General features: G+C 40.6%; 1 protein-coding gene across 3 annotated transcripts in view; it reads left to right on the top strand.

The window, feature by feature from the left end:
* The first annotated feature begins 222 nt into the window (after window positions 1-222).
* The window catches only part of KDM6A (lysine demethylase 6A), a 157,621-nt gene continuing 138,295 nt past the window's right edge, over window positions 223-19,548 (top strand). For all 3 annotated transcript variants that reach the window (XM_082488007.1, XM_082488006.1, XM_082488005.1), the window contains exons 1-2: window positions 223-397; window positions 659-722. In XM_082488007.1, coding sequence (XP_082344133.1) covers window positions 237-397; window positions 659-722 — 225 coding nt within the window. In that variant the 5' untranslated portion in view covers window positions 223-236. The remainder of the gene's footprint in view (window positions 398-658; window positions 723-19,548) is intronic.

Genomic DNA, 19,548 nt, shown 5'->3' with positions numbered 1-19,548 from the left:
CCTCCTCCTCCTCCTCCTCCTCCTCCGAGCAGCGGGGCTTCCCCCCGCCTCCCTCCCTCTCCCCTCCCTCCCTCCCTCCCCCTCCCTCCCTCCCCCTCCCTGCCGGCTGTTGTTGTTGTAATAAAAGTTGTGGTGTGTGTGTGTGTCGGGCACCCCGCCCCGCCCGGCGCTGGGGGGTGTTGGGGGCGCGCAGGGGGGGGGGGGTTGCGATCGTGAGTTAATTACGCTGCGTTTCCATGAAATCGTGCGGAGTGTCGCTCGCCGCTGCCGCCGCCTCTGCTGCTCCTTTCGGTGATGAGGAAAAGAAAATGGCGGCGGGGAAAGCGAGCGGCCAGAGCGAGGAGGACTTCGCTAGCTTGACAGCCGAGGAGAGAGAAGCCCTATCCGGCCTCGACAGGTACCCGCTCCCCACTCCGCCCCGGCCGCCTCCGTGTCCCGGCTCGGCCCGCGCTCCCTCCGTGTCCCCCCCCCTCCCCTGCCCGCGGCTCCCCGCTCGGGAGTGCGTGTGTGCCCGTCTGCGGGCTGCTGGCCCCCGCCGCCGCGCTCTGCCCCTGCCCGCCGGGAGCGAGCCTGCCTGCCCGCCTGCCCGTGCGGGGGGCTGACTCTCGCTAACGCTTGTGCTTCTCTCCCCTCCCTCCCGCCCGCTCCCCTTCTGCAGCCGACTCTTCGGATTTCTGAGGCTTCATGAAGATGGCGCCAGAACGAAGGCCTTGCTGTTAAAGGTAAGCGCGAGGGTGGATGTGGAGCGGGGCTGGGGGGGGTAGGGGGGGGAAGAGGGGGGAGGGGAAGGAGCCGGCCCGGCCCCGCCGCCCCCTCTCTCCGGTCCCCCGGGTCCGCACGGTGAGTGTGTGTGCGTGCGGGTGCGCATCTTGGGGTGGGGGGGGGGCTCACCGCCACATCGGCGGACGCAGGTCCCCGTGGGCGGCAGGGCGCTCCGCCTCGCCCCCCGCCGCGGTCTCCCCACGCGTGGCTGCCACCTCTACCTCCACCACCCCCTACCCCCTCGCCCCGACTTCCCCCCCCCCCCGGGCGGGGGGGCGTCGAGCAGAGCCGGCGGTGGGAGGAAAGAAGCGCGGCCTCGCGGGCTCCGCTCCGGACACTTTGAGGGGCTCCGTCCAGCCCCGGGACGGGAAAGTGGCCGAGCGCCTGGGCCGGAGCCCGGGGCCGGGAGCGAACGCCGAACGGAGCGGGGGAGGGGGCGCGGGGGCGGGAGGTGGGGGGGGAGGAGGAGGCGGTGGCGGCGGGGGGGTGGGAGGAGGAGGGCGCGCGCGAGGCGCTGCTGACGTTGGCCTCTCCCCGGACCCTCCCTCGTGATTTTCGCCCCGCGCGGCGGGGGCTGGCGGTGCGCGCGCCCTGCCCGGCGGCGGGGGGGGGGCGAGCAAAGCCGGAGGGAGTGGGGGCCCCGGGCCCGGGCCCAGGCCCGGGCCCGGCCGCGGCGCCGAGCGGCTGCTCGGAGCCCGTCGGCGAGTGAGTTGTTTACTCTGCCGGCCCGGGCTGCCTCCAGCGTGCCAGGTCCTCGCCGAGCGCCGCCGTGTCCCGCTCGGCGGGCCTCCCGCCCCCCCTACCCACCCGTCCATTCGTCCCCGCCGCTGGGCGGCTTGACAGGGAGCGGGACGGCCCCGCGGGTTGCTGGAGCCCGCCCGGCCTTTTGAGAGAGATGTTTGTTTCTGTGAAAAGTTGTTGGCCCTGTCATTTAGTTAAGTAATGGCTGCTCCTGTCGGCCCAAGATGGCCGGACAGGGAGGAGAAAGAGAAGGGGGGGGCTGAGGGGGGGCGGGGGGAGGTAAACACGAAACAAATACCGGGAAGGGACACGCACGTCGCCGGGAGCGTGAAGCCCCCGGTGAAGGTTGAAGGGAAACTCTCCTGCGCATTGCAAGTTCTTTCTGGGTGCTTCCCTGCTGCAGGCAGGGCGTTCGCAGCGCCGGTGTCCTCCTTATCAACCTGTAGCACATTCTGCTGCCCATCCGTAAGCTGTTGACAAAGGCGGTGCAGGCTGAGCATCTGCCGGCTGTATTTAAAGACTGAAGGCGAAGAAAACGTTCGTGCGACAGAATAAGTCGCACTGTTTTTGAAATGCCACACGGCCGAAGCAGGGGACTGCGTTCGTCTGGTTCCTGCTTTCTGACTTGTTCCTGTCAGTAGCGCGGCGTTTGACACTTTGTTCATCCTATTGTTGTGCCCGTGCTGTACGCTGATATTTTCACGCGAAGAATCTTTTTCTGTGGCTGGTCTTGGTTGATCTGAAGACCTGACTGTAAAGTGTGTTGAATTCGGTAGCCTAGGCCCTTACTTGTGTTTGGGTGTTTATTTCTGGCATGATTGGAAAATCTCAATGTCAGGACGTGGGGGGAGGGGGGAGGGATGGAAGGAAAAGCAAGTACACTTTTCTTTGTGCTTATATTTAAAAGAAACTCGTGGTTTCCTTTTGATTTTCAGAGTTATTTATAAAAGTACTTCTTCCGATAAATCAACAAGGTAGGGGAGTGACATTTCAGACTAGTTAAATAATGTACATTAACTGTTAGTGGACCAGAAATAAAGTCTGCTCTGTGAATGCTGTTGAGGCTATCAGCAATATTAGAAAGAATCATATATGGCATAGAACTTAAGGATGCTGGATAGAAAATAAAAGCATCATATGTAATTAGATCATCTGATGCCTAACATCACTAGGTTAAGTTTTATTTTGTGTACTGTAAAATTAAGTAATGCAGTGAGCAATTCATCATATTAGTTTTGAGTCCTTTCTTGCATATAATGCATTTTCTTTTTTTATACCAGTCAATTAAAGTTTTAGTTTATACAGTCTGAGATAACTGAAGTTGTGCAGCATCTCGATAGTTTTGAAGTGTATTTCTAAAGATATCATTTTATGTTCTGCTACTGTATCAATGCATGAATCTATGCGGTGAATACTAAAAAAACCCCCACAACCGAATATTTTGCTATTTCACTTCACTTTTCTGACAGTGTTTTGGACATTTATGAATTGCATACTAACTCACAAAGTGTGTTCTCCGTAAAACTTGTCTCTGAGAAAAGTAGATTGTTAAGGAAGTAGAAAGATTAAAATGTTAGTGTTCGGTGCAGAGATGTCAGAGAATAATTTCTTGGCTTGAACCAGGTTAGGTTTTGGTTGTACTTTTTACTTTCAGGGAATGTGCACGTTTCAATTACTGTTATTGATAAGTGAGAAGTTGTTATTTTTAAGATGTTTGTTACTTAATTCCTTTTCTGTGTGTGTGAAGCTTCATACAGTCTACACTGTATGGGAAGGCTTAGAGTAATTAATCTAGCAAATCACTTTAATTCCATGTAACAGTTATTTTTATTGTAGAAAGTGTGGCCATATATATGTGCATTTAATTAATAGGTTTTACAGTGATAGTAGCAAAATCTTTCCTTTTGTGCATGGAGCAACAACAGCTAACAAAGACCCTAGACTCCATGATTATGAAATCCTAACCAACTGATTTAAGAATCTACAAACCGGTGCCTTATAAAGTAACATGAGATTTATGTGCAAGTATGGCAGGTAAGGAAAACCATTGAGTCATGTTTCACAAAGGCAAAAATTTATCAGCACTTCCCTCGATGAGAGAATTGTACACCTGCTATTGAAGCTTTAAAAAGGCAGGCTGTAGCGGTGTCTCTTCTGTGAGCGCCTGACAGTGTTACCTGTGGTTAAGGTGGTAGGAGCAGTGTACATGTCCAGGGAGACTGACTGGTGAGGTCCTGGGTTGCAAGTGTTGAGGGAACTGCTCCATAATTTGCACAGGCACTTGTGGAGCAGCAGGATTCTGTTGTGGGCTTAAATTTGTTGTGTCGATATGAGGAGGTACTACTCTCGTTTTTACTGGGGTTCACTTGGGAGGAGTCAGTGCATTGGCTCCAGCCGCTTGCAGGCCGATCAGGAGGTTTCATGAAACCTTTGCAGTGGGAATGCTGGTTTAATGAAGCCACACCCTGACAGAGTTTAATACAAAGAAATCTGGGATCTCTTTCAGGGATGGAGGAGGCTTCGTGTCTGGAGCTTTAACATAGTTGTGGGTTTTATTCATGCTCCAGGTCTGGACTGTAATCCCCCTTTTTTGGTACGTTTTGCTTTGTAGGGTGTATGGCTGTAGTATCATGAACTAAACTGAGTCCTGCTGCTGGGTGTAGCAAATCAAAAGAGCAGATAAGACATCAGATCTATGCAATTTTATGAATTATTGAAGATATAGACTAAAGGTCAGGCATATTGTATTGTTGCTCTATGTATCGGATATGTGATAAGGCAGAAGAAATCAAACTTTTCTGTAACGGTGTACATGCTGTTAGTATGCATTACAGAGAAATAGAATTTTCTATTGCCAAAAATTTGGTATTTATTTTGCAGAAAAGGAGCCTGAAAGTCATAGTTTGCAGCTAGTGTGGTTTTGTGGGAGAGGAGAGGGAAATTGGAAGACAGGTCACCTTTCAAACTGGTTGAAATGCTGAAAATCCAATGTAGCCAGTCTGGTATAGGAGAAAGTGCTTACTTATGCTCCTGTAGTTGACAAGAACGTTAATGTGAAGGAGCAAAAAAACCCCAAAACAAAACCAAAACCCCTGCTGTTATCTTCATGTCTCTTTCTCCCAGAAAGATGTTCTCGCAGGAGGTTGGAAAGCATTTCCTTTTTCCTTTTTTTTTTTTTTTTTTTTTTAATGGTACTTCCCGTATTTAGCCAAAGTTGACTTTCTTTCAGTGACAAACCTTCGTTTCGTAACCTGTAGTTATTTGGCTTCTAAACAGATTTAGGTTGATGCATCTGGTCTAATGTATTTGCTATAAGATATTTGTTAATTCCTATTCATTGAGTTTAATCAGTTTGTCATATCCTGTAGACAAAATTTGAAGCATGTTTCCATTTTAAAGAGAAATTAAGTAGTTCTATGCAATATGCCAGTTTTTGGTCTCTATTACCTTTTGTGGTTTTGCAGCCCTTTTATTTTTGAGCTGATTTTAAAAATGGTATTTCCTTTGTGTAAAGGCCATATGTGTTGACAAAATTAACAAAGTGTTTATCATGCTTTTATTAAGCATAGAAAACAAGTGCACAGTGACAATATTCTTTTATCTCTCTTATAATTGTAGGTGTTGCTTGTTTAAAAAGAGTTCCGGACAGTGTGAATTAGTATATATTGACTTTGTCCCTTTCGTGTTGACTTTAATGTTAATTTTCTACTAATCTATAATTAAATAGCCTCAGTTTTAATTATAACAGACTGCTTGAAAAATAATTATGGAGGAAAACATCTGAGCAGATTAGTCTAGGTGTAGTAAAATTATTTTTTTTAATAACTTTGGAAACATTTTGGCTTTATTTCCATCAGAACAAATAAATATTGTTTTAAGAAGAATTATAGTTTTTGCCTTATATAATGGCAGTACTGAGAAACTGGGAATAGGTACCATGAGACATTTGTAAAGCATACCAGGAAGTGGGCAGCTGTTCCAATTTCTGTAGATTTGTATCTGAGCTGTTCCTTTATGTTTTTTTAAAATACATTCTGCATTTCTTATTATTTGATTATTATCTAGCATTCTGTCTGTTAGAGTGTAACAAATTGAAGTTGGTTAAAATTTTGTAAGTTGTGTTATGGGTGGATCTGGTTTTCTAGCCTTTTTGAAGGTGTTTGGAATTGAAAAGTTTTGAAGTAAAAATGTTGTGTGTTTATTGGCTAGTTGGGACTGATGTATAAATTTTTTAAGATCAGTATTTTTCTGTATGCGATTTGGGCTTTATGTTGATAGAGTAGGGTTTTGTAGGACCCAGTTAAGGTGTAATGGATGACACGTTCTGTAGTTCATTCTTGTACCATGTTTATACTTTGAGTCTATGTGGTATTTATGTATCCTGGTACTTAAAGACTTAGTTATAGGTTTGCAATTTTTGTACTTTATCTGGTATTAAAAACAACTTTTTTTTTTTAATGGACACTACACTACTTTTTGCTTAAGTGTGAGATACTTAGCGTGTTTTGATACTTTCAAAAGGCACATTTCTTTGAAATAGTGTTGTTTATTGTTCAAAACTTAAGTTCTGGAATGTTTCTTTAAATTTAAAGTGCAGTGTTATTCCTTCTTCTGGAAGGTAAGGAAATCGAGGAAGTTACAAAGGTTACACTTGTCATTTTAGTATGTTAATGAAAAGGCAAGGGTGGACCTCATCTCTACAAACAACATGCTTTTGTAGAAGTGTAGTTAAGATTGCAGGAGAGCTAGCATTGGTATTTGCATTTCAGTAAGCTTTGTGTTTGCTATCAGGAGACTATTGATAGGGAATACTATGTAAGATTTTTCCTTGTTATAGTAGCTTTTCATATTTCTTATGGAATAAATGTTACATACTGTAGCTTCTAAGTGCTGGTCTACCAAGTCTGAAGTGGTCTTTTTCTTCAAGTGACATATATACATAGACTTAGGATAATTCATGCCCTACTGACTTAATAATCAAACAGACAAGATGGGCAGCAATTCAGGATGAAGAAGAGAGAGAAATATTATTGTATTTTAGCAATTGAGGAATAGAGGTTCTGTAAATTATTTAAATTTTGAAAGTGTGAAGAAAACCTGTGGCAGGGATGGGACGCAATTGTTTTTCTTCAATTCCATTCCAATAATTTAACCACTGAAATCCAGTGATTTAACCACTGAAATCCAATAATTTAACCACTGAAAACCACTGATCCATTTGTGGATCATGATACTTGCGGACTCTAGCTTTCAAATTTCTACACAGGTAATCTCATGTACTGAACCTGAAGAAGAAATAGATAATCTAAAGCTTTTGTTCTATACATAGTATTCAGGTGTGCTTTCTGCTCATGAAAAGCATGGTGCTCTGCCTCTTGCCAGCCTTTATAGCTGTTTGTTCACTGTAGTGGGTTGAGTGGACTTGATAATTGTGGAGGTAAGACGATCTGCAAGTGTTGATACCATCTGAAGTAAGTGTTGAAAGCATCATCTAAAAGCTATAGCATATGTTTGTTGTACCATTTTAGAAAAGGGTAGATGTTTCATACTTGGATAACTCTGTGTGTGTGGAACCATTAGTTTTCATAACATTAGTAAGGTGATACAAAATTAAGGAGAGTCATGGAAAATATTTACAGCTATAAAGTGATTTTATGCTGATCAACATTTATCCAGTACCAGAATTATATGCCATAGCCCACTGTTGTTCTTTATCCCACTGAGAATTAGGTAAACTTAGATTCATGAGTAAAACTTCAGGTTGGACTCTGGTTAGCAAACAAATACTGTTGTTCTTGGTCTCAACTGATATGATTTTGGAGTAATGGGAGGGTTTTTGCAGTATTTTTAACAGACTGAAAGGGAAGGAAATGCGTGGATTTGTAGTTTGAGTATACTAAAATAGTTGTGTAAAAAACAGTTATTGCTGTAAAGGGCTTAGATCAGCTTCTGCAGAAATGAATTTAGCAGATGGGATGCGAGTCTGAGGTGAATATGTATCTGAGCTAGGTGGTATATTTTAGTATTGGTTCAGATAATTCCAGAAGCTGATCCATTATCATGCTCACTGTGAAGGTGTGTAGGTATATGTGTACAACTTCCAGTCCTGTAATTTCAAATCTATCTTGTATTTTACATGTACAACTCATGTAAGTTACTTTTTGTTTTAACCTCGCTACTTGGTGAGGTTTTGCAACTGTTGTATTTGAAGTGTAACATTTAAATAATGCATCTTCACAATTACAAATTGAACTGATGCTCATTAAACTTCAGGTGTCATTGTAGAGACCAGTTGACAGTCTTTGTTACAAATTTTAACAATGTTAATCTTCTTCACTAGAAGAATACTTCTTTGTAGTTAAAAACAGACAAAATTGAACTAAGTGGTCCTGTATGCAGTCCTACAGAAGGCTTCCGGGATTTTTATAGGTGTACCTGAGAGGATAATCTTAGGTACCTTACAGAACATTTTTATTATGAGGAAAGAGAGAAACTGTGTTTGATGTAGTCTAATCTGAGTTTGTTGGACCAGGGAAGTTCTGTAAAGTAAGAGAAAATAATTAAATATTTTATTGTATGTTTCTGCTGTACATTAAAGAAATAGCCATAGTAATTGTAATTCCTCTTTTGGAAAGGCTGTTTTCAAAACTGGTCTGTTTCAAGACTAGTCTGTTGAAAGTTTGTTTTCAAGACTAGTTCTATTGATACTGTCAGAAGTAGTATGTGCATTTGATAGTTTGCTTGTGGACCTAACAAAGTTTGTTGAATGGTACCTTTTTAAAATGAGCCTCTGTCAATATTTTGCAGTGGATCAGGTATTATTCTTGATACTGAATACTATTCTTTGTATCAAAAGAATGATAAGAAAGTATTCTTTACGTAAATAAAATACAGTGTCATTGAACAGAAAGCCCCTTAAATGTGTATTTCGGGAGTTGAAGAATATTCTTTCCCAGCTACTTTCACTTTAGAGTATAAGAGAATGCATGGATTACCATCAGAGCTGTTTTGACAAAATAGTTTCCTTTATGGTTCTTGCATTTACTACATAGCATTCACGGAAGAAGCTTGTTTAATTAAGATGTAGAATTAAGAGCTCATTTATAGTTTTGTAAAGGGAGTGACTAAAAGTGTGTTATGAATTACAACCAGAACGCTATATGTCCACATGTGAATTTCCTTTGTGGTAAGTTGTTAAATTAATTGTTGTTCGTTAAAATGGCTTTAAGTCATTTCCTTTTCTTACAGTGGCATTCTGAGGATTATGATTCACTTCTCAGTATAGATTGGTTATTAAGTCTAAAGCAGATTGAATTGTGAATGTGCTTTTCATTAAATTTCTGCTTGCATTTTGAGAATTTGCAAATTCTGAACAGTTTCAGGATATCATTTTCAGCATTAGTCAAAAGATCCAGTGCAGTGGCTTTTAAAATAGAACCAATAGGTCTCTCTTTTTTTGGTGGTATTTACATTACTTCCATTGCAGTTGCCATTTTAACTTTTCATTTAAGCCCTGTTTTCATTATCTTATGATTTGAAAACTTACTTGCTCAAGAATCTAGAGTAGAATAATGAACTGAAGTTAAAGCTTTAGTTTGATGTATTTTTCCTCTAGGTAACAGAATTTTAAGTAGTCTCTCTGTTGCTTCTCGTATGCGCCCAGGGAACCGTTTTTGGGCCTGTGTGATGAATCAGGCTGGAGAACTGATTCAGATCAAAAATAATCTAGTAAAAATGGAAAACTCGTTAGTTTTAAATAACCAATACAGTTCATTGTGCAGACTCAAAAAAGGCTGTACAGGTGCTTTAAGAGAGATAGATTTGGGAGGCTAAGATGGGTCCAGCTTAGTGTGACACTGTTTCTTTAAGGAATATTTATAAAACTATTGCTGAAGCAGAAAGGTTTGTTCCCTTAACTTCTTATGGGGGATGGGATTAGATATATTTTGGAGGCACAGGTTGCTAGGATTATATTTCTTTTTTGGAGAGGAGGGATGGGATGAGCACAGTGGCCCAGCTTCATTACTCTCTCTGAAGGAAGACTTAGTATTTTGTGAAGTTAGTTTGCTACTAGGAGGCTTGGGACAGGTTCAGATCTGAACATATGTGCAGCAGCAGAGAATGCCAGAATATATGTAATGAGGACTGTAGGAGAAAACTAAATCTTTTTTTATGAAGCTGTTTTATGTCATTGTGGACATGACTCTGAAGGAAAGATGCTGAGGGATCTAGGTTGAGTACTTAATGAATTATATTTGAACCTATGCCTACTGAAAATAAGGCCTTCATTTTATTTTGGGGAAGAGGAGAAATTAAAGAGTCTTCTGGGAAGGTTTTTCAGAATATAGTGTTATAATAAAAACAAAATATATTCAGTTAAAGTAAATGGAGGAAAAGTTGGAAAAGGATACTTGTAAGATTAGATGCGAGGAAGAGTAGGAAACCAAGGAATTAAATGGGTAGCATAGTGATGCAGGCAAAATGTGAGGGTGGCAGCAGTGGAAATCATAGTATATATATTCTTTCCAGCAGCGACCTGAATCTTGCTCCTGGATACCATCTAACTGTTACTGCTAATTTAAAGTAGCATTTAAGCTCTTGATGGTGCTGGTCCCTGCTTCAAAAGGTTTTAAAAACAAGGTAAACAGGAACAAAATAGAGATAACAAAATTGAGGAGGGCTTTTAGAGTGTGAAAAAGCTTAAAAAGAGTTATATGCTTTAAGTTCTGAATGTAATGGTGCTTCTGCTCTCTCTCATTTTTGAAATAAAAGTAAAGCATGGTAGAGGAAGCAGCTCCTTTAACAGAAGTGTTGGATGCATTGTCTGTGTCTTTATCCTCTCCTGCTGCTTCCCTTTTCCCTCCTTACCCCCAAGGAGAGGAAGAGTAAAGAAACTTACTGCTTCTGCTCTTCTCTCAACGTGAAAATGAAGGCCAAGAACTGCCATGTGCCTGTTCTCATGTCATGTTTTGCTGCCTTTACATTTGAAGGATAAAGAAAACTGAGCAAGTATGGAAGATGTAGGTGGAAACGTTAAAAGGGCAAGAAATAGTTTGGAATTGAAAGGCTGTGTAAGGGTGAATGATGCTGATCTAGAGAATGTAACAGTATAGTTTAATGCAACAAAGTGTAGAAAGGGTGTAAGATAAAGTGGAAGGATAAGAAAAATGGAAAACATTCATTAGAAAACATTATAAAGCATGTCATAAGCAATCTCTGGTAGGAGAGAAAAAGTGGGATGATATTGGGAAGAATAAAAAAGTACAAAAACTGAGTGCATTGGTTGGTAAACTCTAATGGAACTTCTGGGCATATTATAAGTATAGTAACTAAATAAATGGTACACACCATAGTTCTTAAAACTTTATGCATTCTTAGTCTTTGGTGTGGTGCACAGAAATGTATTGTTTTCTGAGTATTTTTATTCTTTCTTGGGTTTTAAGGGCTGGAAGGGCAGAACCTTTGAATTTGTGATTTTGTTAACACTTGAACATTATAAATTTTCAAAGATGGGAGATTTCAAAACTCATTGAAGGACTATCTGATTTCAAATATTACCTGTTAAAAAGGTCAACAAATTAGGCTTAAGGATCTTTTGTGCTTCTTAACCAAATTTCTTTTTTTTTTTTTTTTGCTTGTTTTTAAAAAGAAAAGAGTGTTTATTTGTTCCTTTCTTAAGTCAAAAGAAAGGGTGACTATAGGTTTTATTTTTTATAATTCCTGAAAAAGAATCCCTAGGTAGAAACTGTTCAGCTAATTTTGAATCGGAGCAGTATGTACTCCTCTATTCCTTGCTTAAGAGGTGGGGAAATAAATTAACAAAATTGAGCATGAAAACAAAACTCTCAGCATTAAACGGTATGAGAGATGCATGTCTGAGCCAGCCTCTTCTGGCATCTTTATGAAAATCCTCAAATACACCTTTAGCATAGGACCACAAGTAATTTAATTAGCAAGTTAAGTTTTTATAGTGGAGGGCTTTCTTAACTGTAGTTACTATGTGGAGGAAATTAATAGCTGAAATGGCTTTAATGCCTGTTCTGCTTATATGTGGGGAGGATTTAGAGGTGTTTGTGCGTATAACAGAGTTCATTTTTGTTGCTTAAGTAAGATGAGATCACAGAGACCATCAGAGTCCATGTTAACTAATGAGCAGAATAAGGTCTGATTTTCAACCTTAAAAGGGCTCTGTTAACTTACAAGTTCGTGTGTTAAAAATGTACTGGTTTTGGCAGTTTCCTGGGATTAGACATTTTTAAAAGTTTATTTGATATAAATAATTTGAAAAAACTATTAATGGTTGAATGGAACCTCGAAAGGAGACATTTGTTATGTTAAAAAAACTCGAGACCACAGCAAAAACTGAATTGTAGTATGGAAATCTGTTGTAGGGGAGGAGGATGTACTTGGGACAGTTTGGGAAGTATTGTGGAAGGTTGTGTAAGGCTTCGTTAGATAATTGTGCGTGGTAGGGATATGATTGTCACGTAGGACCGTGATGCCTAATCTTGAAGGTTGTCTTCAGTTAATCTGGGAATGCAGATGTGTTCCAAACTGTATGAGGAATTATAGAATCATAGAATGTTTTAGGTTGGAAAGGACCTTGAAGATCATCGAGTTCCAACCCCCCTGCCATAGGCAGGGACACCTCCCACTAGACCAGGTTGCCCGAGGCCACATCCAGCCTGGCCTTGAACACCTCCAGGGATGGGGCCTCAACAACCTCTCTGGGCAACCTGTTCCAGGGCCTTACCACCCTCAAAGTGAAAAACTTCTTCCTAATGTTCAATCTGAACCTGCCCTCTTCCAGTTTAAAGCCATTCAGCCTCATCCTATCACTACGTGCCCTAGTAAAAAGTCCTTCCCCAGCTCTCCTGTAGGCCCCCTCTAGGTACTGGAAGGCCACAATAAGATCTCCCCGCAGCCTTCTCTTCTCCAGGCTGAACAGCCCCAATTCTTTCAGCCTCTCCTCATAGGAGAGGTGCCCCAGCCCTGGGATCATCGTCGTGGCTCTCCTCTGGATATGCTCCAGCAGGTCCATGTTCTTCTTATGTTGGGGACTCCAGAGCTGGATGCGGTACTCCAGGTGGGGTCTCATGAGAATGGAGTAGAGGGGCAGAACCACCCCTTTGACCTGCTGACCACACTTCTTTTGATGCAGCCCAGGATACGGTTGGCCTTCTGGGTTGCGAGGAAAAAGCTGGAGTTGGAATGTCACAATCTATTAATTCCCTATCAGTAAAATGCTGTCATCTTAAGTTGTAGTTTTCGTTATTAGTTGATTTTCTTCCCTTGTGACAGCTTGTTTTTTGCTTTTGAATGGTAGGATGTTTTCCTGTAATGCCAGTTGCAAACTTTGAGCTTGCTTGCATTGTGGCCAAAAATCTGAGAACAACGATGACTCCATTATATTCAGTGAGAAAAGAATCTTTTGTACTACTTACTTTTAATTGCTAATTAAGCTAAGTCCTTGGTAGTTTGAAAGAATGGAATAGTTTATGCCTTCCACTTCAGACCAGTATTTGCTACTCAGTTGCAGAGAATGATGGAAGGGGTGATTTTTATTACGATTTCTAGATGAAAGTGACCTTCCTGAGAGAGTGAAAATGGGTAAGAACACTCATTTTGCACAAGAAGCTCTCAGGATTCAGGGAACATGTGGCGCTTGTGGAACTGAGGAGCAGCTTAGGACTTCTGTGCTGCTTGGGAAGGCCTAGCCAACGCTGCCTGCCCCTCCCGAGCTCTCTATGGGTTTTGCCTGACTCCTCTGCTTCAATTTCTGTATTTAGTGATGAAAGGTATTTTAGATTGTCCAGACAAGCTGTAGGGATCTTCTAGAGAAAGCTTGTGATATTTGGATATTATTTTAATTTGTTCTTGACTTTTATTTTTATTTTTTTAAGCAATGAGATTAGAGTGAAGCTTCCTTAATAGTGCAGCACTCATTCAATGCATTAGAACTCACTCACTTTAAGGATTCTTCAGCACAGGTAGGTAGGAATTTTCTAACACCAGGAAACTGTGCCTCAAGAGGGATGGGTAAGCAGATAACCAGATTTACAGACTGAAACAGGAAAACAAGTTCCAACTACAGGTCATTTCACAACTTTTTCCTCTGGGCATTCTCACCTCCACAATCGGAACTCAAAAATGGAACAATTCAAAGCAATTCATCAATGACTGGTTTAAGGTCTGTTACACTTCAGACAGCTGGAAAGGAGAAGGAACATGCTTCTGCTCCAATAACTTCATTTTCATGATTTTTCTGTAGTATTTGAGAACCTTTCCAGATTTGTGTCATGTGATTGCTGAAATTAAGTCGTGTTCTCATAAGCAGATTACCGGTTTCTCTTAGTGCCTTGTTTGCCAATGATTCCTTTCCCTAAATAAAAATAAATGAATACTGAAGAGTAGTAGTTACCAGTACCCATACATACTGGTACCTGGATTTAAGAACAAGTGTACTGTCAAATTCAGATAACCTCTTTGTGTTTATGTTCACACTTGGATCTCAGTTGGACAGTAGTCTCTGCTGCTATAGCTGTGCTGGCATTTTCTTGACGTTGGCAATCCCTACACAGCCTACGCTGACAGAAGTTACTCTGTTAGCATCATTGCACTGTTATGTGCAGTGTCAGAATCAAAAACCCATTAGAGCTCTCTACTGTTACCCTAGTGGGAGGGTTGAACCAAGGAGTATGATTTTTTTCCTTATCCTAGTGTAAGAGCAGACAGAACGTGGTAGAGCTCATTTTTGTAAAACAGCAATGCTGTCTATAGCTGGGGCCTTCGTGTGCTGTTGTGATACTCCTTGTATTAATTTCAGTTTTCAGTATCTGCCATGTTTTCTAAAGAGTGAAGAATTCTGATCAGCCTTAAATCTTGTTGCAAGTAATGTAATTTAGAGCCCAGGTCAATGTGATCTTACTATTTGTTATCTCAAATGATCAGAAAAACTAAATAATGTTGTACTGTACCATGATTGCACTGGATTCAAGTCTGGTTAGGGCGGAGTATTCTCTAGATGAAAACTGTTCTGAAGTGATAGCTTTTAGGGAAAGAAACATTTTTTAGAGCCATTACTTTTTGTCCTTAATAAAAGGTGTATCACAAGTTATGCAAGTTCTTTACTCTGTTGCAGTTGCTGTATCAACTTAATTTTAATTATAAGCTACTATGTTTTTCCTTGTTTTTTAACTTGGTTCAGGCAAAACTTTGGAAAATACACTTTGTGGATTAAATCTGCAGTTTACGACCAGTGACTAGTGTTACTTTGATGGCAGACAGAAGAACATTATTAAACAACAGATACATTCTTCAGATGATGCAACATTTATGTAACTTCATACTGCTTATTAAATTGTTAATTCATTTAAGTAGAAAAATTTCACATTTTGCTTAGAAATTAAAGAACAGACACTAAATGAGTAGGGAAGATACCATGATACTGCCTCTCCTTTCACAGTTGGATAAGGAAATGAAATTAAATTGCTCCTTCTGAATAATTTTGGCTTTTAGTGTAAAGGTGAGTTGTATTACTCCTTGAAATGCACATTAAAAATGAAATGTTGGATTTTCTTCCTCCACATGGATCAAAATCTTGGCATTTCGTTATCCCTGTGGCTGGACCTCTTGCTTTGAACACAGAAGTTTAAGGGAGATTCCCTTAGCTTTGGAGAAGGAATACCTCTTGGGAGATATTATTGCACAGCACTTGCTCAGAGGATTGAGCTGAAATGAGAGGTGAAGTTTCCATTGCCAAGTGGCATTTACTGCAGAAGAGTGCCTGTGAAGTTGCACTTCCATGTCTGTATGAAGCTGTAGATCTGTATAAGTTGTCTTTTCCTTGACTGGTTAGAAACAGTTAAAGCTTAAAGCTCCATTGCTTGTGTAATGTTGGCCTCCTAGCCTCTCCAGCAAGTTAACAGATTCCTTTTTTTTTCTTTTTTTTTTTCATTTGTCTCCTGCCAACCCATCCCCATCTGCCCGCCCCACAGCATTTTTAGCTCTGCTTATCTAAATTCTGCATGCACCTAGCTTCCTGTCACGTAAGCGTCATGATGTGTGAGGTGTCGATCATAAGTTTGCATGTAGTGATATGAAAGGATGTGGATGAGAGGGAGATGTATTCATTAATTTTAGAAAAAATTAGTTTCAAACAGTGTTTATTTTCAGTATTACTAATGAAATTCTCCACCTTTCCTTAAGTCTATTACTATGCTTTTCAACTAGTAAATGAATAAATATGCAAAGAGAACCTAATCAATTATGGTAAACACATACATTTTTGCATGATACTCAATACTTTTCTCTTGATGTTATGCAAGTATTTAGTGTTTTATTTCTATGCATGTAGCCTGCATTATCTGTGGGGGAATACTTTTAATTTAGTATCATCTACTTTTATGCAGAGAGCTTTTACGCCTTGAGTTTGGAACCAGAGTTATGTCTGAGCTCTTGGAGGTCTGAGTTGTGTTTTGTGTTCTCAGTGAATGAAATGTTGAGTCCTCATACCCTATAAGCATATATGTGAACCACCACTAAAGCTTTGTAGATTACCCAGAACTTTCTCCAGTGAGCTGAATTTAAGTGTCCTGTGAGACTTTGCCATAGGTAACAGGTGTAGGCCTTGGAAGTAGTTTTACATTTACTTTCTGGAATGAAAAATAACAAAAAGTGTGTGATAGGAATGGGAGGAGCGAAAAAATGGCAGATGGACAACAGTGGACTGTGAGTAGTGGGAATTTATCTAACACAAGAAAGAGTAAGTAGCCAAATAGTGTTTCTGGAGGTGTCTCAGCACAGCCCAGGCATGCAGCGTGGTTGGAGGTAGCGTACAGCTTGGGCCATGTAATTAAATCAGGAAGTTTATCTTCTTTGACATGTTTAAAATTACTATGACCAGTAGAATGAGGATTTGGGGAAGTAGCCCAGGTTCAAAACATAAATGTCCCCATTGATTTTGCACTCTAGATATAGGTCTCTGAAATATTAAAGGTTTTGCTTCCATCAGGCTATATATTAGGTGAAGGAAAGGAGATCACAGGACAGGGAAGGCTTCCAATGCTAAACTTGGGTTAAGAAGTACACCTTATAGTGGCATTGTTTTTTGGTCTTGAGGCATCACTGGATTGCAAACCTCCTGTTGTAGCAGAGCAGTGTGTGCTATTTGCCTCGCCTGCAAACCTGTGTATCAGATACAAGGTGACCAGTTAGTTGCATCCGGCACGTGAAGTCATGGAGTAGGTGAGTGCCAGGGGTTGTAAATGAGTCCTGGAAATGAATCAGATACAAGCCTAGCTTTTTAGGGGGAATTTTGAAGTCCCTTTAAACTATAGCAGAGTTTTCAGGAGAAGGGAGGGATATTTGAGAATCACACAGTATACTTTAGCCAGTGGTGGCTTTGTCATGTGAAGTCCCCCTGAAATAGAACAACTTGGATTTTTGTAGTAAGAGAAAGGATTATTTCTTTTGTCCTTCCCCTCCCCTGCAAGTTCAATGTTAACAGCACAAAATTTTGGTTTATGCAGTGAACTTTGTTCTGTGGTATCTTCTGTCCGTCCAGACTGGTCTAGCAAGACTTTTAAAACCAGGGAATGAAACTGGTGTGCCTGTGGACACAACTTTAACTGACTTCCATGAGTGACACTCCCTCTCTTCAGTCTATTATGTGTGTGTGCGCTCATTTGCCACTGTCTGCAACTGAAGCAGAGTTGCCTGTGGCATTCCTATGGCTCAGTTCTTAGGCTGCTTTCCAGGAAGACTCAGCTCTGCTTTTTTTCTAAACTTGTTTTATTCCTATACCCGATGATCTACCTCTTTACACCAACTTTGAGATTTGCCTGTCATCCTTGTCTTGTGCAACTGTGGATGGTCACTCATAGTGGCTTAGGTGTCCCTGAGCCTTCCTCCTGCCTGTACAAGGCAGTGCTAAATAAATCATAGGGGTTTTCTTGAGGCACAGAAGTGTTCTTTCATTTGATCATGTTAGCAGTCAAGCTCACGACGTTTCTCAAGGGAAAGTCTTTCTGCATTGCATCACTGCTAACATAATAATTCATACTTTTTTGTTTAATGCCTTGACTATAGAGTACAGCTACCCCTGATGCAGCTAGAGTACTAACAGCTGCTTCCCAGTGACTGTTGTCAGATCTTTGTGGACAGAACTGTGGTTACATGTATTTCCTGCTTTCAGGATGTTATTAGTTGCTCTAGACCTTCTGGAAGGCCTTACACAAGATTCGACTTGCTAACAAACTATGTGTTAAATTTTATTGACAAAGGTCTTTTCACTTAGTATTTTTATATTTAGCATGTCACTCTGAAAACTTGTTTCACCAACGTAGAGCTACAGTTTCTATTTAAAAGGTATATTACATTTTCAGATAAACTGCACAAAAGTAGTGATAGTGATGTCACTGTCTGTAGCTTTCACTACAGTCATACAGCTATAGCTTAAGACGATTATAGCTTTTCCATAGTACAAGAAAACAAATAGAAAACAAGTAGTAGCATTAGGGCACCAATATTGAAAATAGCACATTTCAACTTTTAAAATACCATGCCAGATTTAGATTTGGGTTGATAAAAATGGGTAATAAGTTGAGTCTTGAGTCCTGAACAAAAATGACAGCAGAATCCAATTGTAATGCTACATTTTGCTGGATTTTTTCTTCTTTTGTCATTTGCTTCTGATTTTGCTGGTAACATTTCTGGTTTTGGAGAGAAAAATTGGTATTCATTGGCTTTATGAGAGCTAAGAGCATTTCAAATTAATAGGTGATAGTGGCTGTTTATATGTGTTTCGGAAAAAAGAGTAAGTCTGAGTTAGAAGCCTACCAACTAGATAAATGACACAGCAGAAAGCAAATTGCATGCTTCTATGCATCTGAATGTGGGTGGGGGGAACATCTTTGGAAAAGAATTACTTGGAGCGTACTGCTTTCAGAGAACTTGAGATGGTAGCCTAGCATTATAAAACTTTAAAAATACCTTTTCTAATGTAATTGCCATGATTCCTGAATGCCTGATTTTCTTGTAGCATATTATTGATAGCTCTTGAGGTCAGAGAGCTGCTCATTCTTTAGGTATTATGCTATTGGTGGCAACACATGTTGGGCATGAGACATTGGAAGTTATTTAGAAAGTGATATCCAGTCTCATTTCTGTTGCTGTTTGGTAGGAAGGGTGCATGTTTTTTTTTTATTGTTGTTTGTTACCTTTTTAAATGATTTGTTAACAGAAAGTTATGAATAACCGTGTTTGTTTTTTTTTTTTTTTTTTTTGCTCCAAAACCATTTTAATTTTCTACATAAAGTTTTGGAAGCATATCACAGAACACGTAATGCTGCTGACTCTTTGTCAATATTCTTACTCTTTTACTCCTTCATTTTTCTTTTCTGGGGAGTTGCTAAACTGAAACCTTTATTAAAATTTAGGAGAAAATTCTTTCACAAGTGTGTTTTGAAAAGCAGTTACCTTTTTGTACAGGAAAGCTAGTTTGTATGAGGATGAGAAGCTTCAGTTGTTGCGTTAGGTGATACTGACATACTTGCAGTGTTAGTACTTGTCTTGTTAGAGTAATGCTGAAATTAAAGCCAAAATATAATCTGAAAGACCATAATGGGTGGGTTTGGTTCTTAATAAATTAAATATATCTGCTAAAAAATTGCATTCCTTCATTAATTAGAATTTAAAATTGAGATTCTCTAGAGAGAGTCCAAGCACTGAATCTTGCATTTATTATGTTGTTGAAGCATGGCCAGATTTCAAACATTGTCTGTGGGTTTTGGGTCTGTAGTTACACTCTCCACTTACAGACAGTGTGTTTGCCTCCTGTCTGGACAGTAGGGATGCGGTAGTTCAAAATCTTAAGAAGCTTGTTCAATCTTTTACCCAAGCTTTCCCAAATACTTTTATCCAGAAGTTCCTCAAGGGCGTAAGCCCTTTGTTTCACATTTTAGCTCTTTATAGTAAGTAATTTGTATTGGTTCTATTGCACTCAGATAGAAATCGCTTAAAGAAATCCTGTGCAGAATCTTTTAG

This window comes from Vanellus vanellus, assembly GCF_965231255.1.
Source record: "Vanellus vanellus genome assembly, chromosome: 1".
NCBI lineage: Eukaryota > Metazoa > Chordata > Aves > Charadriiformes > Charadriidae > Vanellus > Vanellus vanellus.
The sequence above is the reverse complement of the archived record's forward strand: the minus strand, read 5'-3'. Positions and strand labels throughout refer to the sequence as shown.